At 39.7% G+C, this 25,801-nt stretch overlaps 1 protein-coding gene across 1 annotated transcript in view; it reads left to right on the top strand.

Moving 5' to 3' along the window:
- The window catches only part of LOC131319709 (receptor-like kinase LIP2), a 36,314-nt gene extending 14,687 nt beyond the window's left edge, over positions 1-21,627 (top strand). Inside the window, exons 11-15 of the mRNA XM_058350134.1 lie at positions 1,413-1,483; positions 1,611-1,730; positions 12,195-12,301; positions 16,944-16,989; positions 21,287-21,627. Coding sequence (XP_058206117.1) covers positions 1,413-1,483; positions 1,611-1,730; positions 12,195-12,301; positions 16,944-16,989; positions 21,287-21,337 — 395 coding nt within the window. The 3' untranslated portion in view covers positions 21,338-21,627. The remainder of the gene's footprint in view (positions 1-1,412; positions 1,484-1,610; positions 1,731-12,194; positions 12,302-16,943; positions 16,990-21,286) is intronic.
- Positions 21,628-25,801: the final 4,174 nt, after the last annotated feature.

Here is a 25,801-nt window from a genome sequence, read left to right as displayed (position 1 = left end):
GGATTGGTATATAGTTTAAAACTCGAAGTATAATTAACTAGTTCCACCCTGTTGGTCTATAAAAAAAACCCTATTATATCTAAAATCCCCTATTGAAGCAATCTGGCGGCACGAGGAAATGTCACAGCCTTCAAAGAACGTTAGCGAAATTCGGTGCGCTTTTTCTTGTCCACACCACATTAGTTTGTGGATAATGTGCAGAAAAGGTTTGATGTTTGTAATATTTTTAAAGGGTAAACTAGTATTACAAATATCATACTGCTTATTTTTTGTTTAGCATGTACTCCCTCCATCCCAAAAAGATTTATTTTGTTAGTGAGATCTATCAATCTTTGGATGTAGGCTGTATTTTGCATGTCAAAGATTGTCCCATATTGATTAATTGTTACCTCTCAAACTAGTATACAAGTCTGGGTGGCCTCTCCACTCATTTTCAATTGGTTTTGAGTATGATGATTTAACATGGTATCAAAGTTAGGCTTTTGGAGACTTCTGGACAATATTCAAGATTGCCTTGTTGTTTGTGTCTTATGTGTACCTTGGTTCCTTGTGATCCATATATTGTGGATCCTTTGTCTACCTCTCCACGTGCGAGTCTACGTGCGGCACGTGCATAGGAATGTTAGAGTTTGTCCCGACTCCCCACATTGATTTATTATCGAGTGAACTAGTATATGAACCTGGGTAGCCTTTCTACTCATTGTCAATTGGATTGAGTTGGATGCTTTCACAGTTCTCGGCGGCGAAAGTAGCGGCACCTAGCATAGTAAGTATACTAAAAATACCTTCATTACCTTGTCAGGTTGCAAAGAACAATTATTTTTTTGTATGAAAACAAAAAGGACCACTTTTAGAGGACTGGTTGAATGACGTTAATGGAGTCATGACTCGTGATTTTGTGCAGCCGGTGAAATGCACATCCAGGGCCTATCAAGGGTTTACTGTTGTTTGGTAATATAAGTGGGACATTATAGTTTTAATGTGGGCACCAAAAAACTTACAGTGCTTGGGACATAGTCGTTATGTGTGCACTATATTGCTTGATGAGTCCACCATTTTCTGGTGCTAGGATGCATAAAATTGGTTGCCAGACATACAGTGCACAAATAGTCTGCAGAACAATTGAAACTTCTTTCTGATGAAAGGAAAAGAGATAAAAAGGAACAAATTGAGCTTCCATTCTGTTGCTATTCTTATCCATACTAAAGAACCACCATCTTTTATTGTTTTTCCATTTAAAAATTCTTGGATTGTAATAATTTGTTGGTCCCAGCACATTGGAAAGTACTCTTATGACATTAAAACATGATTAGTTTCGTCTTTCTTTCTTATTTCAACATTTACTTCCCACATGGATCTTGCATATAGATAATGCTTTACAAGCTCAATTTTACTTCTTAATTTGCCTACAGATCCAAAAATGCAGAACTCCATAGTGAAGACACTTCACAATGGCCACGCTTCTTTCAGGGTATCCTTGTGGGTATGACTCATTCACTGTTTTGTGCCCTTCCTATTCATCTATCCTTCCATAGGACACATTGTAGAACTTGATTGCTTGTAGTGGGTAGAATCAGTGATTCAGTTTTCTCTTCGTGTTAATTATACAGACTAGGTATCTTGATATATGGGAGCTTGCTACCTTGACAATCAAGAGTGAAGGTTACAGTATCAAGGGTTCTGAACCTAATGGTGTTCTAGTCACTGAGAAGTTTTTGCCAACCACAAGGGTATGGTTCCTTAAATGCTTACTCCTTTAATGTGTTAATGCTTTAAGTGGTATAAGAAGTTAATTTCTAATTTGGATTCCTAGTCCTAGTGATATGAAGATATATTAGCATGTTACAATCAAGGGTCAATGCTCCCGAAATTTTTAGGACACATTGTTGGTGCATGCATAACCAGCATAGCCTCTTTGTATGGGGTCTCTCAGTGGGATTCCTAGTTGGTTCATTTTTCTTATTTTCTACCACTGGGGAATAAAAGTTGCTGTGGATTTTCAATTTGAAGTGGATGTTCAACTGTGCTTGTGTGTAACCTCTATTGTGGTATCTAACCCGATGCTATAAATCGATAATTAACCTCTCTTTTAATCTTCCTTACAATTGAACCATTGATACATCTTAGATGCCATAAATATGAGAATGCATCAGCCTCGCGCCTTGAAAACCTAGCCAATTCTAATCTCTTTTCATCTATGAACTCTCTACATTGTTCTCTACCTTAGAAATCATAAACCTTAAACTTTTAGGTAAACCTACCATGGAACTAATGTATGCAACATTATGCTTAGTACATAGTGTTCTTTGCTTTACTATTAGCAATTTCTAGTTTCGTCTACCTTGATCTTTGACACTGACAAAATTCCATGGGGAGATGGTCAGATGAGTTGTGAGTCTACCAAAGACTATTCATGTGATTTTAGGCCACTTCTTGGTACTATACAAATGCATATTCAAGGATAGAGATGCTATATAGATATGTCAATTGGTTGAATAGAAGTTGTTGGACCATGTACTCCCTCTGTCCCAATTCTATTGTCCTTCGTCCTATCCTAACTGGCTACAAAACTAATTATAACTTTTAATTGGTAATACCGATTATATGCAATATGGATCTTGTTTGATAGATCTCAATGAGCTCTTTTAAATTGTGTTTTTAAAATCACCTAAAACATTATAGATTGCAAGATATAATCAATTGAAATGTGGCACGGACTCCCAAAAGGGACAAAAGAATTGGGACACAGAGAGTATATGGAAGAAAAAGAAGGCAATTTGTAGGAACGAAATGGAAAAGAGAGGAGAGGTTTATGGGGGACCACTATTGGTTTAGTGGTAAAAGCCTCGGCTTACCAACCTCTAGGTTGGTGGTCGGGTATGAGGACAGCCACTTTGTGCATTTAGCGCCACGGGGAGAATAAAGAGGGTGAACATTACCCTCCCTGTGATTGGTGAAAATTGTGTAAGGTCCGCGAAAACACTACACTTTTTGCTAATAATGAGTTAGTTTGTGGTAGGACCCACACAATTTTCACCAATCACAAGGAAGGTAATGTTCACCCTTTTAAAAGGAGGGTGGACAAAATTATTCTTGGCCACGGGTTAGATTCGTAGCAATAGACCTCTCCCACTCCCACATTAATGGGCACCGACTAGCGGCACTATTTGACCATGAAGAGTATGATGACCTATGTACTAGAGAGAAAATGTACTGTTTTTCTATTTCTACTCAAGTGAAATGAATACAAGATATGGTCATATATGTATAAAACAAAGTTTTAGATAGAGACATAAAGTTGAAGATCTCTTATTCGAAGACGCAAGATGACGCACTTTTTAATATTGTAACTTATCACTGGCCCAATCAACATCCACATAAGCCCGAAGGGGTAGAGACAAATAAACACTGGAACATGGTCCGACGAACATACCAGTAAGGTACGAAGCAATGCATTTACCCAATGCGTAGACCAATGAACAAAAACAAACTGACTAACAACATGCACATCGTAGGCAATATCCGGTCGAGTGATAGTGAGATAAACGAGACAACCAAAAAGCTCACTATAAGCAAGAGGATCATCAAGAGGAACCCCATCTGAAATAGAGAACTTCGCATGTAGCTCAATAGGAGTATCAACAGTTTTCTCATCAGTGAGTTATGAAGAATGTCTGTCATATACTAAGTTTGGGACAGGAGATAACCTTAAAGGAGGAGGCAACTTCAATTCCAATTAAATACTAAAGGGCCCCCCAAATGCATTAGAATGATGGCGCTTCACCTCATTATTTGCAGAAGAGTTGGAACCAGTAATGATCATGTCGTCGAAATATAGTAAGAGAAGAACCAAACAATGAGAAGTCCGACGAACAAAGAAAGCAGAATCATGGGTGCTAGGTTGAAAACTAATCTGTAGAACCACATCGTGAAAGCGTGCATACCAAGCACAGAGAGATTGTTTAAGACCATAATAGGCGAGACATAGACGTCAAATAAGGCCAAAAGCATGAGAGAAACCCGGAGGAGGGCGTATATAAACTTCCTTAGACAGATAATTGTAAGGAAAACATTTTTAACATCCAACTGTAAGAGAGACCATTGATGCATAACAGCAATAGATATCAAAGTGCGGACCATGGTCATCTTTGCAACAAGAGCAAACGTCTCCTCAATCAATGCTAATATTCTAGCGCTCACTACTGAGACGAAAGAAAGGAGCAAGAGAGAGACCTTAGACAACTAAGTAGGCTTTATACCGCTCCAAAGAACCATCAAAATGAGTCTTAACTTTGAAAACCCATTCGCAGCGAATAAGATTCTTACCATCCAAAAGAGGAGTCAACTCCCAAGTTTGGGTTTTAGTAAGAGCAGTGAGCTCGTTATTCATGGCTTTCACCTAGTTAGGATCATTACAAGCTTCTTTATATGACTTGAGTTCAACATAAGTATGGATTCGAGAGAGAGAAGAGCGATAGGTAGAAGAGAAACAAGTATTAGTGTTTACACCCATTTTTGGCCAAATTTTAAAAAGAGGTTTATTCACGAGTTAATGTTTAAAAAAGCCATTATTTCTAGGCCTTAAGAAGAGTGTGTACAATGGGCCACTCATCATTGGGCCGGGTTAAATTAACTAGGCCATCAAGGGTGGAAAACCAGTAGGCCTCACCAAATATTTTGGAGCTCGGGCTGGGTTAATGTTCAAAATTTCATTAATAAGAACCTAGGTCGAATCTATTTTAGGCCTGATCTTACCCAGTTTTTGCGAAGGCCTACTATGGAATCCCTTAAAGTTTGGACCATTGGGCCAAGGGCCAAAAGCTTACTTTTCAGGCTTGGGCTTCCCTTTTGGGCTTTGTAGTAGGTACAAATCAGTTAAAAACTTTTGTGAAGGCCTGAACTCATGAAGGCCCGACTCTTGAAAGGCCTGACTCATGAAATAACCCATATTCCTTCCATGTTCTACCATATTCTAGAATGTACCCAACCTATAGGAGTGAGGTCTATGGGAATACGGTGGAATAGCGCATGGGAAGATTGTTTAAGGCCTGGGAGGGGCCCGCCACCTAGGGCCAAGAGTCACCGATTTCGGCCGTCAACTGATTGCCTTCTTAAGGAAGCATTAAAGCTGCTCACAAGCAACTCAATCAGGTCTGTGGAAGCTTCTCAGTCATGCTTATAAGCAGCTCAAGGCCTGCCCAACCATTATCCTTCAAGGTGAAGCAAAGCTTGGGACAGATGGCAGCCATGCATGAAGACAGCCCAAGCAGCTCAGGCCTGCACAAGCAGCTGCAAGCAGCTCAAAGGCCTAGAAGTTTCTCTCTAACAACACACAAGCAACTCAAACAGGCCTGATCGCTGAAGATACGTGAAGAGCAAGAAGTAGGACATAAGTTCCAACAAATTCCTTTTGCTTCATATCTCTATATATGGACACTTAAAATTGCAATTGGGCCCTCAAAAGGGGCTCAAGAGCCAATGAAATGGCTGAAAGGCCTGGTAAAATTTTGGCCTTTAACCTTGGTGGGCCCAAGATCTTCTATCCAGGCATTTAAGCAGCTTACAAGCAGCTCAAAAGGCCTAGAGTGCACAGCCAAAATTCCTTTTGCCCTTTTACAAGTTTTTATGCAGGAAATGAGAGTTTTTTCAGGCCTTTCAGGCCTCAGCTGATTTCTTGGAGTGAGGAGCAAGGCTTGGACATGTGGCAATCACTCATTGGAGGAAGTAGAAGCAGCTCAAGCCTATGCCTTTACCAGGAGGACACTTGGCAGCCATGCATGAAGGCCTGTGGAAGCAGCTCAAGGCCTGGAACTTTTGCCTATAAATACCAGAGTTGAAGGCCTTGGCAAAGGTCCACGACCATCAAAGCCCACGGTTTATCTTTCAATTACCTTTACTTTCCAGCAAAGTTTGTACTCAATCTAGCCAAGCCTAGATTTTATTTCATTTCCTTGTACCTATTTACTTTGTTAAACCATTAACAAAGTTCATTTACCTTATCGTTCAGTCCTATTTTCTTTTCTTTCTATTTTTTACATGGTTGGGAAATACAAAGTCCTTATTCCACAAAGGCAAACCACGAACCACATACGGCCTCACCCCTTAAGTCGTACGCAATCACTCTATACGAAGTCAGTTTGAGGCACGAAGGCCTTAGCACGATTTGGACTGCAATCCAGTCTTGGCATGCTCGCGGAAGGCCTAGAATTGTATGCATTACAATTCCTAGGCCTATTATTAATTTGGGACCAAACAATTAGTAAAACCAAGTCTTACAGTTACAGGTTGGCGATGTTCACGAGTAAAATACTGGGGATAAGACGGGGTCCAAAGTGGCAACTAGAGGGGCGGTAAAGTTTGGAGTCAGAGACGAAGAAGTAGCAGTGCAACAACAACAAAAAAAGGGCAGAAGGAGAGTAGACTGAGGGGGAGCAGAAGAAACCACAGGAAATTAAAAAACTTAGAGAGTAGTAATGTAACATCCCATGTAGACCACTGGCCCAGTACCTTGATTTTTATAGCTTACATGGTTCCTTATATACCCAAGATCACCCATGTAGGCTTCCGATGTGGGATGAGGTATCAAAATCTCCCCACCTTTATGGCCTCACGTCCTCGCGAGAGGTTTAGCACTCGAATTGCAGGGTATTTCACTGGTCGTTTCCCTAGTGACCAGACTCACCGCGATATTTCATAGGTCTTTTCCTTGGTGGCCACATGCACCCTGAGCCCAGAGTCACCACGTAATTTCACAAGTCTTTTCCCTGGCCCAAGCCCACACGGTTGTGTACAGAAGATGCTCTGACACCGTTTGTAACGCCCAATGCAAATCACTGACTCAGTACCTTGATTTTGATCCATAAGCCACACCACATGGCTCAAAATGCTTAAGCCCAAAGTACTAGTAGTAGCCCACATGGTTTGGTATATACCCAAGATTATCCATGTACACTACCGGTCCTGCGAAAAAATAGCTCAACTGGTCGTTATGATCATTAAAAAACTTGTTGAAGAGATGAAATGTAACAAAGGTTATATCTTTTTGATTAGAGGTTGAATCAACAACAACAACAACAACACCCATTGTAGTCTCTAATCGTTGGGGGAATGGGCGGGGGAAGATTCAACAAAGAGGTTGAATCAATCAAGCATGATAAATATTCTGAAATAGGCTATATTGATGAAGTCTACATGGATGATCTTGGGTACATAACAAACTATGTGGGCTATAGTGATGGCCATTTCGTCTGACCCATCTGTATTCGATTCGTTCCCGAACGGATGGGACATTCGGGGATCGGGTTAGGTATGGAGTTTATTTTTGGAAAAATTCGGGGATTGGGTAGAATTCGGGGGTAAGTCTATCACCGCCCCTATCCGCCATGAATTCATTCCCTGTCCGTTCCCCGCTCTAATCCGCCCTAAATCCCCTAGTATATATATACTTTTTAAGCTAATTATTAGGGTTTTAATCATTCAGTCGACTCATTGTCTCATTCCCATTCCCACCCCACATCAACAGGCACACCTCTCCTTATTGCTAATCTCTCTCCTGTGGATAATCTCTTCGGTAACACAACCAAAGCATAAGGAACTTTTTCTATCACTTCCTTGCTTTCTTGCCTAGTCATAAGGAAGCTTTCCTCGATCATATTAACAAGCGTTCCCTCTTCATTGACAACACAATACTCTTCTTCAAACTCGTCATCGATGGGAACATCTTCCGGTTCACCACTCTTAAAGACGAGATCATCTTCAAAATAACTTCTAATCTCGTAGGCATTATCAACCTTAAGATCTTCTCCAATCTCCAATATGGAGTCACCTTCAAGATCATTTCCAAGTTCCTCATTTGGGAACTCATCAAAGACAGGGAGGACTTCGAAACCACCATCTTTAAAATCAGCTCCAAGCTGTTCAAGTGAGAGTTTATCAAAGATAGGAATATCATGTGAGAACTCATCACAACAACATTGCTCCTCGTCCTTCTCAAATGCATCCGGGTTGAGGCTCATCTCTTCCTCTAGCACATCCGGTTTGAGATTTTCATAGGACTTGGAATCATAGTAACCATCAATATTCTTGAATGAAATAGACAAACGTTGCAACTTTTTCTCTAAATTAGCCACTTCTCTTTTCAATAACATTAGTTGCACCTTATCATACAAGGTAGCAACTTCTTCACTCAACTCTTTAATCTCATTCCTATGTTCATTTGAATTGCAATCAATTTCCCTTCCACATTGTGGAATAACGTTCAATCCTTCACCATTGTTCACCAAAAATCCTCTACCTCCACCTTCCCTTCTTCCTTTAACTCTATCCCTAAGTGTATGAGTCATTCCAATGGTAAAATCAGCCAACTCAATCACAAACCCAGTCAACTCAGTCCCAAAACCAGTCAACTCAGCATACAACTCAGCCAAAATTCTTAAAACCCAGTTTACTCAGTAACCAAATAGCCTCAAATTCACATCAAAACAACGGAAATTGACACTAATCGCAGCAAATCGTGACAAACTCAGGTGAAATCAAGCCTAAATTTTAGATTCGAGTGCCAAAGAGTAGTTCGGAGACCCTTACCATTGTTTTTGAGTGCCAAAAGAGAAGAACAGGGGTCCTTAACACGATTTCAAGCTCCAAAAAGAGTGCCAATCGACTGTTTCAACCCCAACTAAGGCTGTACGAGCTTATAAGAGTGATTCGAGTACTGTATGAGCACTTTGCAGGTAAGGGTCACAGTTTTGAGCTCCGAAATGGCTGAATTGCGTGTGAAATCACCTATTTGAGGTCCGAAGATCTGGCGTCGAATCACTGTTCCGAACACTGTAGAGGCATTTTGCAGCTATGGGTCACTGCTCCAAGCTCCCAAAGTGGCAGATCGAGTGCGAATAGAGTTGGGTCAGGTGCGAAACAGGGTTTTGATGTCTGAAACAGCAAGAATCGGCTGCGAAATGGTCTATTCTGTAAGATTAGGGGTCAAAATTGAGATGTAAGAGCTGGGTTTGAGCAGATCTGTTTGTTTTGAGTGGACTAGGGGCTTCGGCGAGGTTTTTCGGCGCCGTTTCAGGGTTCCGGCGAGATGAACGGTGGGGATCGAGCTTCTACTCTGGTGCCATTTTAGGGTTCCGACGAAGTTCAGGTTCCCGACGAGATGAACGGTGGGGATCGAGCCTAGAAGCTCTGATACTAAATGATGCAAACCAAATCAATGGATAGATTCATAAGAGAGATAAATTCCAAAATGGGATATAAGGAGCAAAAGCTCTCTATATTCTTTTATCAATACATCAAAAAAAACTAACTAATGAGGGCACAAGACACCTATTTATAGACTCAAAACCCTACACACACTAAACACACTAAAATGACAACAATACCCTTAAATCCTACTGCATCAGGCTACCAGGGGTTAGAGCTTACCACAGAGAACAGAGAGTAAACAAAGGTTATCGGAAGTAAAATAGAGGTTCAACCAAGTTGCCAAAGTCAGAAGAGTCTTCGAGAAAGTTGAAATCTGCTCTAGTTTGGATATCAGGGATCAATATTTTCAAACAAAGATGATCTGAATTCAAACGAAGGTCACTTGAGGTTGAGGAAGCTTGTCAGAGGTTGTCAGTGTGAAGCGAAGTCCCACATCGCTTGGATACCAAAGTAATAAGAAGAATATAAGCATGAGGGCAACCTCACTTCAAAAGCTAGCTCTTGGGGTTGAGTTCTACCCAAGACCGTGTAACAGTAAGATCAAACTACAGCCTGCTACGATGCAAAAAGGGGGCTGTTCAGTACTGTCGTGACAGGTTTGAGTGCTATCGGAGGTCGGCAATGGCCGGAAAACGCCCGACAGTGTGGGCAAGGACAATGGTTGTATTCGTTGGAGGTCACCAGTAGATCGGGAGTGAAATTCCTCAGCCTTGCAAAACCAATGAAGTTTGAGTGCTATTGAAGGTTGCCGGAAAACGTGCGACGGTGGTCGGCGACATTCACAATATCTTCGATTGGAGTCTTCCTCTCGTCTTTTTGTTTTTTTGTACGATTGTCTTATCTCTCAGAAGAGTAAGAAACACTATTATTGCTCACTCCACTATTGAAGCTGAATATCTTGCCAATTCATCTGTTACTTTTGCAATATTTTAGCTCCATTGGCTTCTGTTCAATATGGGTGTTTCTCCAACATTTCCCGAGCCTCTTTATTGTGATAACAGGAGTGGCATCCAAATTGCACACTCAAGCATGCAAAGCAAATCGAAATTGATTGTCATCAGTCATGTGGTTGCCACATAAGCTGGTACTCAAATACGTGCACAGATGTGATCACCATGACATTATTTCTACTCTATTGTAGACTTACAAAGACAAGATATCTGAATAACCATCATAATTGGCCAGAATTAGGACTCACAAGCAACTTGTACTGCCCAGTCCAGAAAAATGCAAAATTACAAACAACCCTTGTCGTCTAAATCCAAATAAAAACGTGAAGACTACAGTACTCGTAGGGGGTGTGTGAATCTAGTATTTTTGGTTTATAAGAATTTACCTGTATTAGGGTTTGTTTATGATTAGTAGGGTTATGATATAAAGCTTCATCATTCTTTTAATCTTATGTTTCAAATAATACAATCATTCTTTCTTCATTATAACAACATTATCTTCAACATCCCATCCAGATTTGAATAGTGGGAGACTCTCCGATGTATAGCAATGTGAAACACAAACAATGACAGGTTTGTGCGATACACATGGAGAAGAGTTGCAGGACAACAATCCAGCACTGCATCATCCTTTTCCCATGGGTGACCTGTCTGCCTAAGTCTTCACCATAGAATGGTGGGATAATCCACTTCACAGATAATTGTTTTAGTTTATCTTACCTATCCATACACAGAAGGCAACTTCAAAGTCTCAAAAGTAATTGGCTTCTAGTGCCAACTCTTGAGTGACGACTATGGCCTACTCCATCAAATTACGTAATAATCATTATTCCCTTTGATGATTAAAACCTAGTTAGACACATATACATACAAGTAGCCTGGTACATTGTAAAAACATAGAGTATGAGTTCAATTAACCCAAGTACGATTACATTAAATCATAAGTTTACTCCATGTGAAATAACGGGTATTCCTATTTATTCTTTCCATGCTCTCATCCTTTTCTTTTGGGTTTCTTTTCTATAGATCTACAATCATTAGGCTCTTTTATGATTTCGTTAGTAACTCCATGTGAGTGATTTAGGTATTCCTTAATCAAAGGCCAATAAGGAGGAACGGGGCTATGGTTGATTTTGGCACCATTTGATAGCACTTTTTTGGCTGAAAAAAAGTGCATCATCCTCGAAAGGGCTTAGAAGTTTGTGTCTCATAACTCAACTCCCTATCTGTGTGCTACCAGGGTTCACCTGTTCCTACAAGGACTCTGGCCCTAGAGAACCTGAAACTAGTAAACTTCTTACTAGTTACTACATCAATCCTATGATGCCCAAATTGGGTATCCCTGATTCCTTACATGGCTCATTGCACTTGCTATATGGGGACCATCAGTCATGTGGTTGCCGCATAAGCTGGTACTCAAATACGTGCGCAGATGTGGCCACCATTATTTTTACTCTATTGTAGACTTACAAAGACAAGATATCCGAATAACCATCATAATTGACCAAAATTAGGACTCAGGAGCAACTCGTACTGCCCATTCCAGAAAATCGCAAAATTACAAACAACCCTTGACGTCTAAATCCAAATAAAAACGTGAAGACTATAGTACTCGTAGCCTGTTTAAAAATATAGAGTGAATCCAAATTAAGGGTGAATACAACTACATAAAGCCCTGAGTTTACTTACTCGTTGTGAAGCTTCAGATTTCCTTTTTTTCTAAATCATGTTCGCTATCAACCTTTACTACAAAATGCCCATGGTCAACGAAATATGACCAATCCGCATTGAGCTGATAAAAAAATGTGAAATTCTTTGGAACCTTTGTCGAGTCTCCTTCATCTCCTACATTCTTTACCAGGTTTTGGGGTCTGCATTTGGAAACCCTTTTAGTTCTCCCAAAAGTTTAGTTTTACATTTTCATATACATGGTTTTAATTGAATATATCTCCACAATATATTTCACCAAATGGTTTCTTATATTTATAACTTGTTCTTTCTTGTTGTGTGATAATTTTCTAATTAGCTTTCTTTTTGTAGGTGACTATTGCATTCGGAAATGCAACAGGATTTTCTATAATACGTTCAGGTGGTGTTGAGCTTAGGTTACAAGAAGAAAATAATGCTGAAGATGAAGATGTTAGCTGGTAAGTTAAACGCTTACCAATGCATCTCTCATAGCCTGTTCGGGAGAACTCTAATTATAATTGAACATAATAGGACACTGATGTGTGAGAGTCGTTCTAGGGAGAATTTTAGAAAGAGCCAAACCAAACAAAATCGAACCGAGCATTAAGTCCTAATCAATTGGGGCTGGCTACATGAATCTATTATCTCCATTATGTCGAGGGCATCGTGTTCCATGATATTAAAAATTGAAGTCTTTTCGAACTACTACCTCCAAAGTCAATTTTGGTCTACCCGTCCCCTTTGTGCTACCATCTACTGCAACCAAGGTTTTCAAATTGTGGATCGAATCGTATATCAAAATGGCCTATTCCTGTATCATGAATCATAAAAGATTTGGTCATAAGATGATACCAAGGATTCATTATGAAAATCAAATTTTAGCCTTAATACTATAGAAGTTTGTTTTTGACAATGATTATGTAGCCTAGCAGGTACAAAACTTGCTTATATGGAAACATATGTAGGCTGATCTGAGGCTCTGAGCTGTGCCGCAATCTATGATTTAGAGGATACAAGAATTAAAGAGATCAATTTGTCCCCTTTTGCATTGATGTAGAATATTATAATCTTTAATATCCGCACTTACTAGTACAATAATTGTCTAAAAATTTAAATCATAACCTTTTAAAGACATGGAGCCCATCTATCGACTCATATGATAATAAACTATTTAAATTTCACCAAAAACTTTTTTCACAACTTGAAAGAACAATGATTTGTGAAAAAAATTTAAAATTTTTAACAAAAAATGCATATTTTTAGAGGCCTAGGTTTACGGTCCAGACATTTATAAAGGGACAGAGGGAGTAATAGATAATTTATGAGAAAAGGTATCTTAGACTTAAGAATATCTAGAATGTTTACTTTTTGCAAAAAAACAAGAAAAGGTTAATAGCATGCTTCTATTACGAAAACAAAATTCCAATCAACAAATTTCTTACGGGAATAATTTTTTTTCGAACTTCACACTCTGAAGTTGTATAATTGCTTTTTTTTTTTTTTAAAATGAAGGTGAAAGTGGTTACATATTGGCAAATTCAATAATTGCTATATTTGCATGAATCGAATTATGAATCAAATCGTAAATCGTACCTTCCCAATTTTATTTATATATTGATTCACTATAGATTTGTGTTTTCATATAAATCATGAATTGAATTGTGAATCGAGTGATTTTGACAACTATGACCGTAACCATGTTACTCCTAACTACTGCATCGGCCGAGCTACGATAGACATGTCCAGACCACCTTAATCTATTCTTTCTCGTCTTATCTTCTATCGTTGCTACCCCTACCGTTCCACGAAGTTTTTGATTTCTAATTCTGTCTTGCAAAGTTTTACCACACATCACTTAACATTCTCATTTCATCTACACTCATGTTACTCGCATATTGTGTCTTAGTAGCCTAACACTCCGTGCCATATAAAAAGGTAGGTCTTATAGCGCTAAGTTAGAATTACGCCTTCAACTTCGTGGGTATCCTACGGCCCATTCAACTTGACATGGTAGGTCTTAACACTCCTGAAACACCCTACCACTTGACCCATTCAACTTGTACTCTATGCGTCACATCCTCTGTTATCTCTCCGTGCTTGCAAACAATTGAGCCAAGATACTTAAACCTCACTTTTTGGTAATTCTTGATTTTCAAAATGGAAAGATGAACTTTGATTATCAGAGACATGTAATATCTTTGTATAGAGAGAAGACATGGACAATTTTACTCCCACTCAGGCCCACCTCTACCATTTCACAGCCACACTGGTACCACTGCCCACCACCACTACCGCCTTCAGCCATGATGTCAATCTTCATTACAAACAAATTAAACTCGCAAGTATACAAGTCATGTGTAGCGATAGTACATGCTACGAGATTGATCCCATGAAGATTGACTTAAAGTAACCAAATTTCATCATTTTAATTTCCTAATCCAACAAAGATAAACTGATCTTAAAGCGGTTAAAATTTTAAGATTTTAGCAGTTGAGAATTGAGATTATTAGATTAATATCAAGGTGTAGAGTCAACCTCTAATCATCACATTTTGAAATTTGAGTGCTAGTTCACAACTATTATATCCTATGGGTTTTCAAAACATCTATGTCCAGCGTTAAAATTTAAAAAAGTCATCTATGTCCTTGATAAGAAACAAGATGCTTTCACAAATTCAATTCAGGGACAATCTACCTTTGTTCATAAGAAGTAGAAAATAAACATCTTGATTCGCATTCTCAAAAACTTGATTTTGAAGTACCTGATTTTGATCAAACCGAAACACTTCATTCATCCAAACGATTAAAGTCAGATCTATGTTCAAGCGTTTAGATTCAAAGACATCGAAACATTCATTAATTTTGGAGAAAAAGGAATCCTAAATGAGTTCTGAATGTTAATGATTTGAAACAACTGGAAGCATCTTAGAAGTACTTGGATTAGGGCTTCTTGAAAGCCCTAGCAAAGAGATTAGATCCGCATTTCTTAATTGATTCACAAAGCCTGCCATCTTCTGTATGCTTGGGTCTTCTCTAGGTTTTGTGATCGCCAAAAACCGCTGTATCTGTGTTCGTTTTTTCTTTTTCTGAAAAAATGCTGATATAAACCTTGAAGAGTTCTGAGTATTGGGGCAACATGGAAGCAGAATTTCCAGATTTTAGGGCTCTTGTGAAACCTTAATGTTGGAATTGGATTTTTTTTTGTGAACTACACATACTTAGCCTGCAAATCAGCTTTAAAACCCAATTTCAATCATCTAAATTTGGAATTTCAAGCTGAGAGCTATGGCCAAAATACTAGGACTGGTGCAGACCTGATTCCATGCCAAATTGGAGATACAAACACGACATTATCTTTGAGCTCTTTTGGACTTTAAGATGGCATAGGATCCTTGATCAGGGTTCTGACATATCAAGTGTGGCTTCTCTTTTTGGTGGCTAAAATGGATCCAATTATCGTCTTGTAGACAATCACCATTTTCCTGCAAGAAGTTAAAAATGCTACAGCAGCAGCGAATAAAGCACAATTACCAATTAGGAAATATAATTTGGGGGATTAAGGCATATCAATTTTCCGTGACCATCTGGCCACCACCACTTCACATTCCTCTGTCTTCATTCTTTGTTGCAGTCCTTTTTCTGTTTGTTCGTCGTTGCCATCACCCCCAACCAAACATAACATCCTAGAAACTTCCATGGAAAATAACCACCACCCACCTCCATGGCCACCACCGCTGTTTACTTCCTCGCGTTTCCTGGCAATCCCATCCCCTCACTCTCTACCCCTGATGTAGGATGGTTTTACGAAACTTTCAGTCTCACCGATTACAATAGGAATCGTGGTGGGTTTTATGTAGGAAACAAGAATTGTACTTGAGTTATGTTCACAGATAAGATCAGGAAGAAGGAGAAGAAGAGAAGTGAGAAAGAGTGCTTCACCGTCGTAAGGGTTCCGTGCAAGGACTACATCCTCAATCACCATACCATGACCGCAACCTCGTTAGCTCAAATTTAATACTTCAACCTGTTAACTAAAATTTAGTAATCAACTCTATTGCATTGAAGATTTTCATATTTATAGACCATGCACAGGCTATTCTAATTCTTGGACGTCTGTATTGACTATAGTATGAACCTAAATGTGTTCCAATGAACCTAATACTACCTCCATCCCATTTTGGTTGTCCATTGAATTTTGAATGTCGCAAATTGTGTCCGTTTTAGAAAATGGAAGTACAATTTATATGATTTTACTCTTTACCGTTTTTGACTTTTTAATGTCCCAAGTTGTGTCCATTGTAGGATATGAAAGTACCATTTTACATGATTTTACTCTTTTACCCTTCTATAAAGAGTTGAAATGACAAGTCTAATTTGAAAGGAAGGGCATTTCTTGGAAAGTTCAAAATTTTAGTGCAATGATTGTGCTCCCTTATTAAGTTGGATTCCGCAAAATGGGAAAAAAAATTGAGATAGAGGGAGTAGTAAATTAGTACATGGAATACAACTTATTCATGAACCTAGTTATAAATGCATACACTGAATCTAACAATACTTGCTTGCATCAAACTAACATGTGTTTAATCTATCTAAATGCATATTTAGATTCATGATGACCCTTTAACGAACACTGTTGCTGAGGATCAAATCTTTTGAAATTACTAAAATACCCTCGTCTATATTTTATGCCACGACTAAGGCTTTGAAAAATTTCAATTCCCTGAGCATGATTACTGTTGGTGAAATTGAGTGAGTAGAATTTGAAACATATTGATTATGATGAAACCTAAGGGACTGTTGCTTGTGATTCTTTTAATAAGTTTGGACTGCCAAACATGGGAAGGAAAGTTCAGATATCAGGGCAACTAGTCTGTGCAAGTCATTGAAAGTATAGAGTCTACAACCCTAGCATCGTCAATTACTTTTAACTGGCTTGGGGAATGGACTTTTCCAGTCAAAAGTAAAAACTGAGTATATTTGCAGGAGGAATCCTCTGCCTCATTTATGAATAATTGCATGCATTGTAACAACCATCTAGCATTTTATTTTGTTTTGGTTTTGCATACATGTGTTGTATCGTACCTTTTCTTTAATTTTGCAGTTCAAGAGATGCAATTGTTCTCACCTTGAGATTATTCATTATGAAGGTATGGCCTCTTAATCTCTAGTTATTATTTTCTCAATCTTAATGTGTGAAACTCTCTGAGTTGTTTTTCAAATATTTAATCTACACCTTACAGTAAATCCTATTTAGCTTTCAAAAAATCCTTTTTTAAACATTTGCGATTATTGAAGGTTTGGGATTCTTATTTAAATGTTTAAATTAGACAAACATAGGCGTCTCCCTGCAGATTGTTATCACTGCTGTGTTTCTGTTCACTTAAAATAGTTCCAATAACAATAACTATTGCCCAGCTCCCACTTTGGTATAGAAAAGTAATTTCCCAGAGTTCCTCTCTCCACCTTAACATCCATTTGATGAATCTCAAGATTTTGTATTGCTGCAATTGCAATTATCATCCTAATGGATGTTATCTTGGAAAAGGAGAATACGTATCAAAGTAGTCTAGACCTTCCTTTTGTCTATAACCAATCACAAGTCTAGCCTCGCACTTATCACTTGATCTATCTGCCTTGCTCTTTCTATTGAAAACCAATTGTAGCCCAAAGGTCTCCATTCCAGAAACTCAAAAAAGTACTCTTTTTTTTTTTTTTGTTGCAATTTTCAAGCTTAAAAATAATAGGCTTACGAAAATTTAAAAATATGCAATATAGATCTTGTTTGAAAGATCTCATCGAGATCGTTAGAAAGATGCAAAAAAAATTGAAAAATTATTTCGTAAGCACATTATTTTTAAGTTTAAAAATTGAAAATAAGTACTTATTTTTTAAGAATGTTCAGTGGAATGGGGCCTTAGACCCCGGAGGTGTGACTTGACATATGGGAGAGTGAACTGAATTGTATTACTGAAGATTGAAAGTGTATGGTTACAATACTAACTCAAGCTTAAATAGAGAGAAGCCTAGAAATCCTTAGAAATCTATACCTAAAATAGAAGATTACAAAGAGATATGATTACGATATTATCACGATACGATTCTATGCCTAAAATACAAGATACGACGAGATCACGATGCATAATACTTTCATACCCTCCTTCAAACTCATGATGCGAGCCCGGAGAGTATCGTGAGTTTGCCAAGGAAGCAACAAAACCGAGCAGTGGTGTGCGTCTTGGTGCAATAGGGGCTGAAACATTGCTAAAATAGTCCTGTAGAGGTCCAAAACCGAGTGCCAAAACCTGCAAAACTGAGATTGTGTAGCTCCAAAGGAAGCAGACAGAATAGAACAAAGAAATCCATATTTCTAAAGTCACGAGCAAATTTCAGTACCAAATTCAGATAGGTTACGACAACTCAGAGGTCCCGACAATAGATTCAGATACAAAGTCAGACGCTTGACACACATCAAGCTAGATGCTCAACCTCAATTGAACAAGGAGCCTTAGAGGTGCATGCAGAAGATAGACAGAATACAGGTCCTCAGACAAAAGGCAGAAAAACAAGTCGTTGGACGGACAGATAATTCAGACAGAAGAACAGATGTAGACACACAGAAGAGCCGGATACAGAGGAGAGAGCTAGAATAGATACCGAAAGGGTAACCAGATAAACCAGAACAGAGTAGAGAGCTAGAAGATAACCATACCAAAACGAGAAAATCAGAGGTAGAGAAACAAAGTAAGAGTTAGAGGAAGGGAGACAGAAATGCAGGCAAAGTGAGTTACGAACACCCCCATGGTTAACCGATGGCCAAAAAGAGCAGAGAAACAAAGCACAAGAAGCTGACGGAGCTCCGGCGAGGGTTGGCGGAGGCTGAAAGAGCTTGGCGAGTGTTGATAGAGGTTGGAGAAGACTGTTTTCAGAGGTTTCGAGCACCTACGTAGCAGATTTGAGGATTTCGAGCTCCGACGAGGGTCGCCGGAGGCAAACGGAGGTCTAGCAAGGGTCGCCCAAGACAGAGGAAGCTCCGGCGAGGGTTGCCAGAGCTGTTACAGAGGTCGGAAAGCTGTCGGAGCAGAAATGAAGGTTGTCGAAGGTCTATGGAGGGCTGGCGGAGGTGCGTTAGAGGTCGGGAGGACTCGCCGGAAGTGCTACAGTGGTGGCGGGCAATGTTAGAAATAGAGGCAAAACAAATTGATGCAGAGTATGAAATGCTGCCAACAGTTGTAGAAGAAGATGGCAGACAAAGACTGATGCAGAGGATGGTGACAAAACATATACGTTCCCGGCGGACGGCGGCGAGGCACAAGCCACCCGCTGGAAAGCGAATATCCCACGGGCCTAGATCTTAGGCTCTAGTACCATGTGACATAACATATGGGAGAGAGAACTGTATTCTATTACTGAAGATTGAAAGTGTATGGTTACAATGCTAACACAAGCTTAAATAGAGAAATGCCTAGAAAATCCTAGAACATCTAGGCTCCGTTCAGTTGTCAGGAAAGTACAAGAAAGGATGGGAAAATCAACTTTCCCATGATTTTTGTAGTGTTCAGTTGGCAGGAAAGTAATGGGAAACATGTTTTTAAGTTTTCCTGCAGGAATTACTTTCCTGCAAAAGTGATCCTGCAAAAAACACAGGATTTTGCGTTGCGGGAAAAGGAAAATGAGTGAACACTCACAAAATTTTCCCGAACGTTTCTTTTTCCTGACAAATGAACAACTAAACCTTAATTATTCTTGCAAAATTCTTTTGTCAAATGAACACTCACAAGAAAATAATTTTCTTTTTCCTTTACTTCACTTTACTTGACTTTTCCTGAGAATAACTTTCCCGTACAATATTCCTGGCAACTGAACGGAGCCCTAGAGGCCATGAATCACATAAGGAGAAAAAAGAAGGGGGCCAAGGGGAAGGGAAACATGGAGCCACCACCCACCAACAAAACCTTTGGGTTTCTCAAGTCTTGACCATACTAAGGAAACTGCAGCTATCATATTTCATCAAAACAGTCTCAAAATAGACAGATGATTGAAGGATAAAAGGGGTTTAGAGAGGGAAGAAATGCTAGTTACTCTAGAGGCCATGAATTTAAGGAGAAAGAAAGGGAGGGAACATCCTAGGATATCCAGGGGCCTTGAATCGCACAAGGAGAAGAAGAGAAGGGTGAGACGGGAAAGGAAAACATGGAGCCGCAGCCCCAAACAAATGCTAGGATTTCTCGCATCTTGTCCCTCACTGACACGCTTGAGTCATACTTGTACCTTTTAAAACCTAGTCCAAATTAATAAAAACAGCCGTACTACTAACTACAATAAAGAAGTAACCACATTCTTTTGTCAATGAGGGGGTGCCTTGCAAAAGTGGCATTGCCTATTCTAAACGAGTAATAGGTCCGAAGACCGTGAGCTGCATAGTCATCGGCTATGCCAACAACAGTAGTGCATATCGTTTTCTTGTGCACAAATCTAAGACATCAAATTTTCACAAGAACATGATCATGGAATCTAGAAAAGCGATGTTTTTATCACGTATTTCCATATAGATTGGAAAAGGAGTCAAGTTCGGTTAAGCTAAGTTTGGATACTATTAGTGAAAACGGTCAAGACCAAAGAGAGTGTAGCGGAAATGAGAATGTTGAGGTGGATGTGTGGTAAGACTAGATGAGACAGGATTAGAAATGAAATGGTTCGTGAGATGATAGGTGTAGCACCCATAGAAGAGAAGTTGAGGGAAAATAGGCTAAGGTGGTTTAGGCATGTCTACCGTAGACCGGAAGATGTAGTAGTTAAGAGAGCGGATAGGATAGCTTTAGGTAGCAATGCTACGGGGAGGGGTAGACCTAAATTGACATTAGATGCTGTGGTGCGCAACGATATGAGTATAGTAGGTTTGAGTGAACAAGTGGCCCTTGACAGAGCTCAATTGAGAAAAAAGATTCATGTAGCCGATTCCAAGTGATTGAGACATAAGATTCGGTTTGGTTTGGTTTAGTCAAGACCAAAGAGAGGAAATTGATTATAAGCCTAGACGTAACAAAAGGGCTAAAACATCAACTTCCTTTGGTTCGCACTTTCTGTCAGAAAGTGAACCTCAAAGCTTCAAGGAAGCTATAAGCTCCCCTGAGGGTCTGGAAAGAAGCCATTAATAGTGAAATTGATTTCATGTTGCAAAATCACATTTGGGAACTGGGATCTTCCGTGAAAGTATTATGCATCGTGATCTCGTCGTATTTTGTATTTTAGGTGTAGAATCGTATCGTGATAATATCGTAATCATATATCTCTTTGTAATCTTCTATTTTAGGTATAGATTTCTAGGGATATGGTTTGAGTTTCTTTTGTATGGTTTGACTTTCTGGGTTTCGTCAATTAGCAACTCCCTCTTCTAACATTAAAGTTACAATTTGGAAGGTCATTTATGAATTCACTTATTGGCAGGCTGCTGAGAGAAAAAAAGGGAAGAGAAGGAATTTGAATTTGTTCTTTTAAGCTCGAAACCAATCAGTGATCGACTCGAAGAAGGCAGCCACTTCACGAAGGCGACCGTTTACTGCATCTTGCCTAGTGGTTTGTTGTGGAGGGTGATGTAAATTGAATGAGGAGTCGGTGAATTACTTAGATTTTTTCTGTTGTTTGCGTACGATGTATGTACCTTTCACAGCGGGCTCAAATTGGCTCGAGGGATGGTTAGTTACATGGGTTAGTTTTTGTTTGCAATTTTCTCTAAAAAAGAAAAAACAAAGCAGAACTTCCATATTTTTTGTGGGTTCTAAACAAAACTCTCTCATGAAGATGGAATTTTGGTGGTTTGGAAACATTTGCCTGACAATCACGGGGACATTTCATATGTATTTTTGTCAAAAGTTAGAACAATCTAAACTACCTTAATTTCAATCCAATCCACCTCCAGAGGAATCGAATCTACAATTTCAGTGCACCTAAGTGCTGCTCTACAACCGTCGGCTCTTTACCAAAAAATCTCATATTCCTATGGGTGGAGATTTAATACCTGATTTCCCAAATTTTTACCATTGGAAGGCCTAGTAAATGATTGAGAGAGAGCAAAATGCGAGAGATTATGAGAGCTGCTATTGGTACCGACCGGGCCATAGGGAAAATGCACCGACGGCCACCGGACGGCCGATCCAAGCCATCCAAAAATTTTAAAAAATAAAACCGAGTGGGCCTACGTGAGAATCAATGGCATCCGAGGTGTGTAGGGTACTTGATCCGAGCACCCTTTTTTCTTGTATATACACGTATATACAAATATACACGAAAAAGGGGTGCTCGGATCAAGTACCCTACACACCTCGGATGCCATTGATTCTCGCGTGGGCCCACTCGGTTTTATTTTTTAAAATTTTTGGACGGCTTGGATCGGCCGTTCGGTAGCCGGAGACGGCCGTCCCGTGGCCGTCGGTGCATTTTCCCTATGGGTCCAGTCGGTACCAATAGGATTTCTGGGAGATTATTACTGGTGCACAAGAGTACCTCTTACTCGATGGTAGCAACGTACGAATTGGCTTCTGGCAATAATACCCTGCCATCTACATGGACAACCATATATATACAGGAGGGAGTTTAATAAGTTTTTGGGCATTCACTGGGCTCACATCAATAGCTATTCAATTTTAAGAACTCGTCGGGAACATCAATTACACAAAAAATGACGTTGATCAAACATCGTTTGCCACGATTTTGAAGCACATTTATCATGAGCAATAAAGAACTACAACACTGAATCAAACGCCATTTATCTAATTCATCTCAAGATAAATGTGCTCTAAAATTATATCAACCTATATCAGATTAAGGTGATACATGGCAAAACTAATGCTTTTTACGAGTGCTAAAAACAAAAAGAGTTTAATCACTAAACCGGCCCCAGAAAAAAGCCCAAAAAATTGATTGAACTGGACCCTACATTCCATTTGCTAGACCGGAGAGAATTCAGATCCTATGCATACGTAAAATCCCATATTCTCATATACTGCTTCCTCCATCCCTTTTTAAGTGTACTGCTTTGTAACTCTAACTTATTAAAAGAGACATCATCATTACACATTTCACATAAACTTTTATCTTCACGTTTCCTACTTATCTTCTATGGAGACATCATCATTACACTTTTACTCATTAATTTTTTAAAATATAATTTACTTTTAGGGGTAAAATGGAAAATGCACCAACTTTTACCCACTAACTTTTCAAAATGGACACTTATTAAGGGACAGTCCAAAATGGAATACTGGACTCTAAAAAAGGGATGGAGGGAGTACCAGTTATCCCCTCATCCATACGATGTTGGCAGCATCTCAAGCACACGAATTTTGAGTCGCAATCGTGAGATTAGGAAGAGCATCCAGAGAAGGATAATGAAGGTTGGCCCAGCCACCATATCTGTTTTGTAGTTCAAAATGATTCAACAGCGGTCTCTTCTTGTTATCACTCTAAGACATGGAGGTCGAGAACCGAAAGGTTGAGATTGTTTGACCGGATTAACAGCGAAGGAAAATATATAATCTTACTAGACGTGTAAATATGTAGTTTCATGAAATAAACAGTGATGGGGATTAGTAAAACCACACCAACCATAGGTAGATGTTTAATCTGGTCTGTAAAAATGTTACCAAACAATCCAATGGTTATATCCAGACGTAGAAGCTACTCCATTAATAGTCGGCATAGCCCTTCTCTTCAGATATCAAGTAACTACAAGGGATGAAAAGTATGCGCATCAGCTAAAAGAACAAGCAGCACATGTAAAGGCAACGAAAATCGCACCTTTAATCGTTCATATTATCCCTGAAAAAGAAATGCCCGATCTGGAGACATATACTGAAAAGCATGCCTTTTGAATTCGAATGCAACGGGCCAAAAATTTTCAATAGAAAAATACACCGAATGCTCTATTTCATCACAAATGCAACGTTGCATTCGGTGCATTTTTCTGAAAGAAATTATGCATCCATAGACTAACATCTGTTACAAAAATTCATAAGCAGTGCAACATATTAAAATGCATGGACCACCATCGCAGTGCGTGTGAGAAGTAGTCAGGTCCTTTTTCTAGATGCTTTTCAACTCTTTCGGATGCTTTTTGCCATCGCAATTTAATGCGAATCATGGCTTGCCCTTCGAAGTTGAAGCCTGTGAATCAGGTTCACATGCTGCTGGATTTGGGTTTTTGATGGGCATGCCGTGGTTCTGTTTTCCCTCTTATGTCGTGACACAGGCCACTGGATCATCTGAAGTTCTTTCGACATGCTTGCGCACGTTGCACTTGAGATTGGTGCATCTGTAGTAACTTCTGCACGACCGTTAAGCCTTTGGTGAGACAGAGCTGATTGTCTATTGACATGTTAGCTACGGTTGCAATAGAAACAGGCAAACAATAATTGTTCCTAATTAGCAGCATTTTATGGAGGTGTACTATTCCTACAAGGCAAAATCACAATAATGCGAGACTTCCTTCTTTTTTTCTCGGCAAAAGTCAATCATAGTTAGTTGTAGTTAGTGAGATTTGAACCCCTGTCAAATGCATGTGAGTACATGATGTCTACTACTAGCAAGAGTAATGCTACAGTAAACAAACCCAAAAGGGCAAAATTAGCTAAACTTGGTTTTTATTTTCAAAAAATAACACTCCCTCGTTTTCTATTATTTGAGAACTATTTTGCACCAACTTACCTAGTAATAGTTGTGATGATAATGAAAATAGGTAGGGGTTCCATAGGCTTCAACTACTCTAAAACCTATGACAGATTCGTGTGATTTTCAGGAACAAAAATAATTCCAGTGGGAAGAATAATAAACGACAAAGAAAACCCATACTACTGAGGCACATCATGTACAAAGGGGCCCATCGGCCCAAGGCCAAAACATATCTACTGAGGCACATCCTCCCAATGGTCAAAAGGGGGCACGCAGGCCCAATGCTATTACTACTGCTCATGTCAAACGGGGCTTGGTGGCCTGCTCAAAAGTCTATCTACGTAGGCATGCAGGCCTAAATAAAAAAGGACAGTAAAGTAAATGAGGCTCAGTGGTAGCCCTCAGTCGTCAAACTCCTCATCGTTGTCGCCGTTGTCATCCTCTCTCTCTCGGGTTGCGCAAGTACCCGGGGTTGTCAGCGGAGTCATCGGAGTTGCTGCTGGTAGACGAGCACTCCTCGTCCTCGTTTCCCTCGTCCTCCTCCTCTTTGCTCTCGGCCTCAAGTACCAAAGGCGTCTCTCCTCTCCTCTTCTTCAGAGGAGGCTCTACCGGAGGTGACCGCCGACGCAGCTTCCACCGAAGTTACTCCTTTGTCTCCACGACACAAGCCGCACTCTTCGTAACTCTCTGCACACCTCCAGCCGCTGGTCGTGTGGTGCTCATATGTCTCTGAACTGTGGCTCGAGTGGCAGAGGTACTCTGTGAAGCTCTAGCAGGTGTGATTGTCTGAGGCAATGCTCATGTCATCTTCCTCCTAGGGGCCGCCCTACGTTACACCTGCATTTACAATTTGCACATTCATTTTAGTACATTATTGTTGCATATTGTATATATTGAATGTTGAAAGTAGGGGAAGCCTATCAAATATTGAAAGCAGGTCTATCTAGTATCTAAAGCAGGAAATGCACAAGTTTTGGGGTTATACCTGAGGTCTCGCCACATCTGGTGTTGGAATTGAAGCCGTTCTTTCAGGGTAGTGCAACAGAATCGGAGTATCGCTTGCCGCCTTTCGTATTTCTTTCTCCATGGCAAGTATCAAGCGCACGCCCACTCCACTGGTATCTGAAATATATTGTGGGATCATAATACAGTTCAAGAACAATGCAAAGGAATTCAAAGCTACAATTCACGCTAAATCTTACTGGGCCGTTGAACAGCTCAGGCTCTGCCCTGGCCGGGGTAAACTGAACTATGGCAGACTCGCCCTGCACGTCATGCACAGTCAGTGTCCAAGAA

Source organism: Rhododendron vialii, chromosome 1a, assembly GCF_030253575.1.
Source record: "Rhododendron vialii isolate Sample 1 chromosome 1a, ASM3025357v1".
Classification (NCBI taxonomy): Eukaryota; Viridiplantae; Streptophyta; class Magnoliopsida; order Ericales; family Ericaceae; genus Rhododendron; species Rhododendron vialii.
Note: the sequence above shows the minus strand (reverse complement) of the source record. Positions and strands in the feature narration are given on the sequence as shown.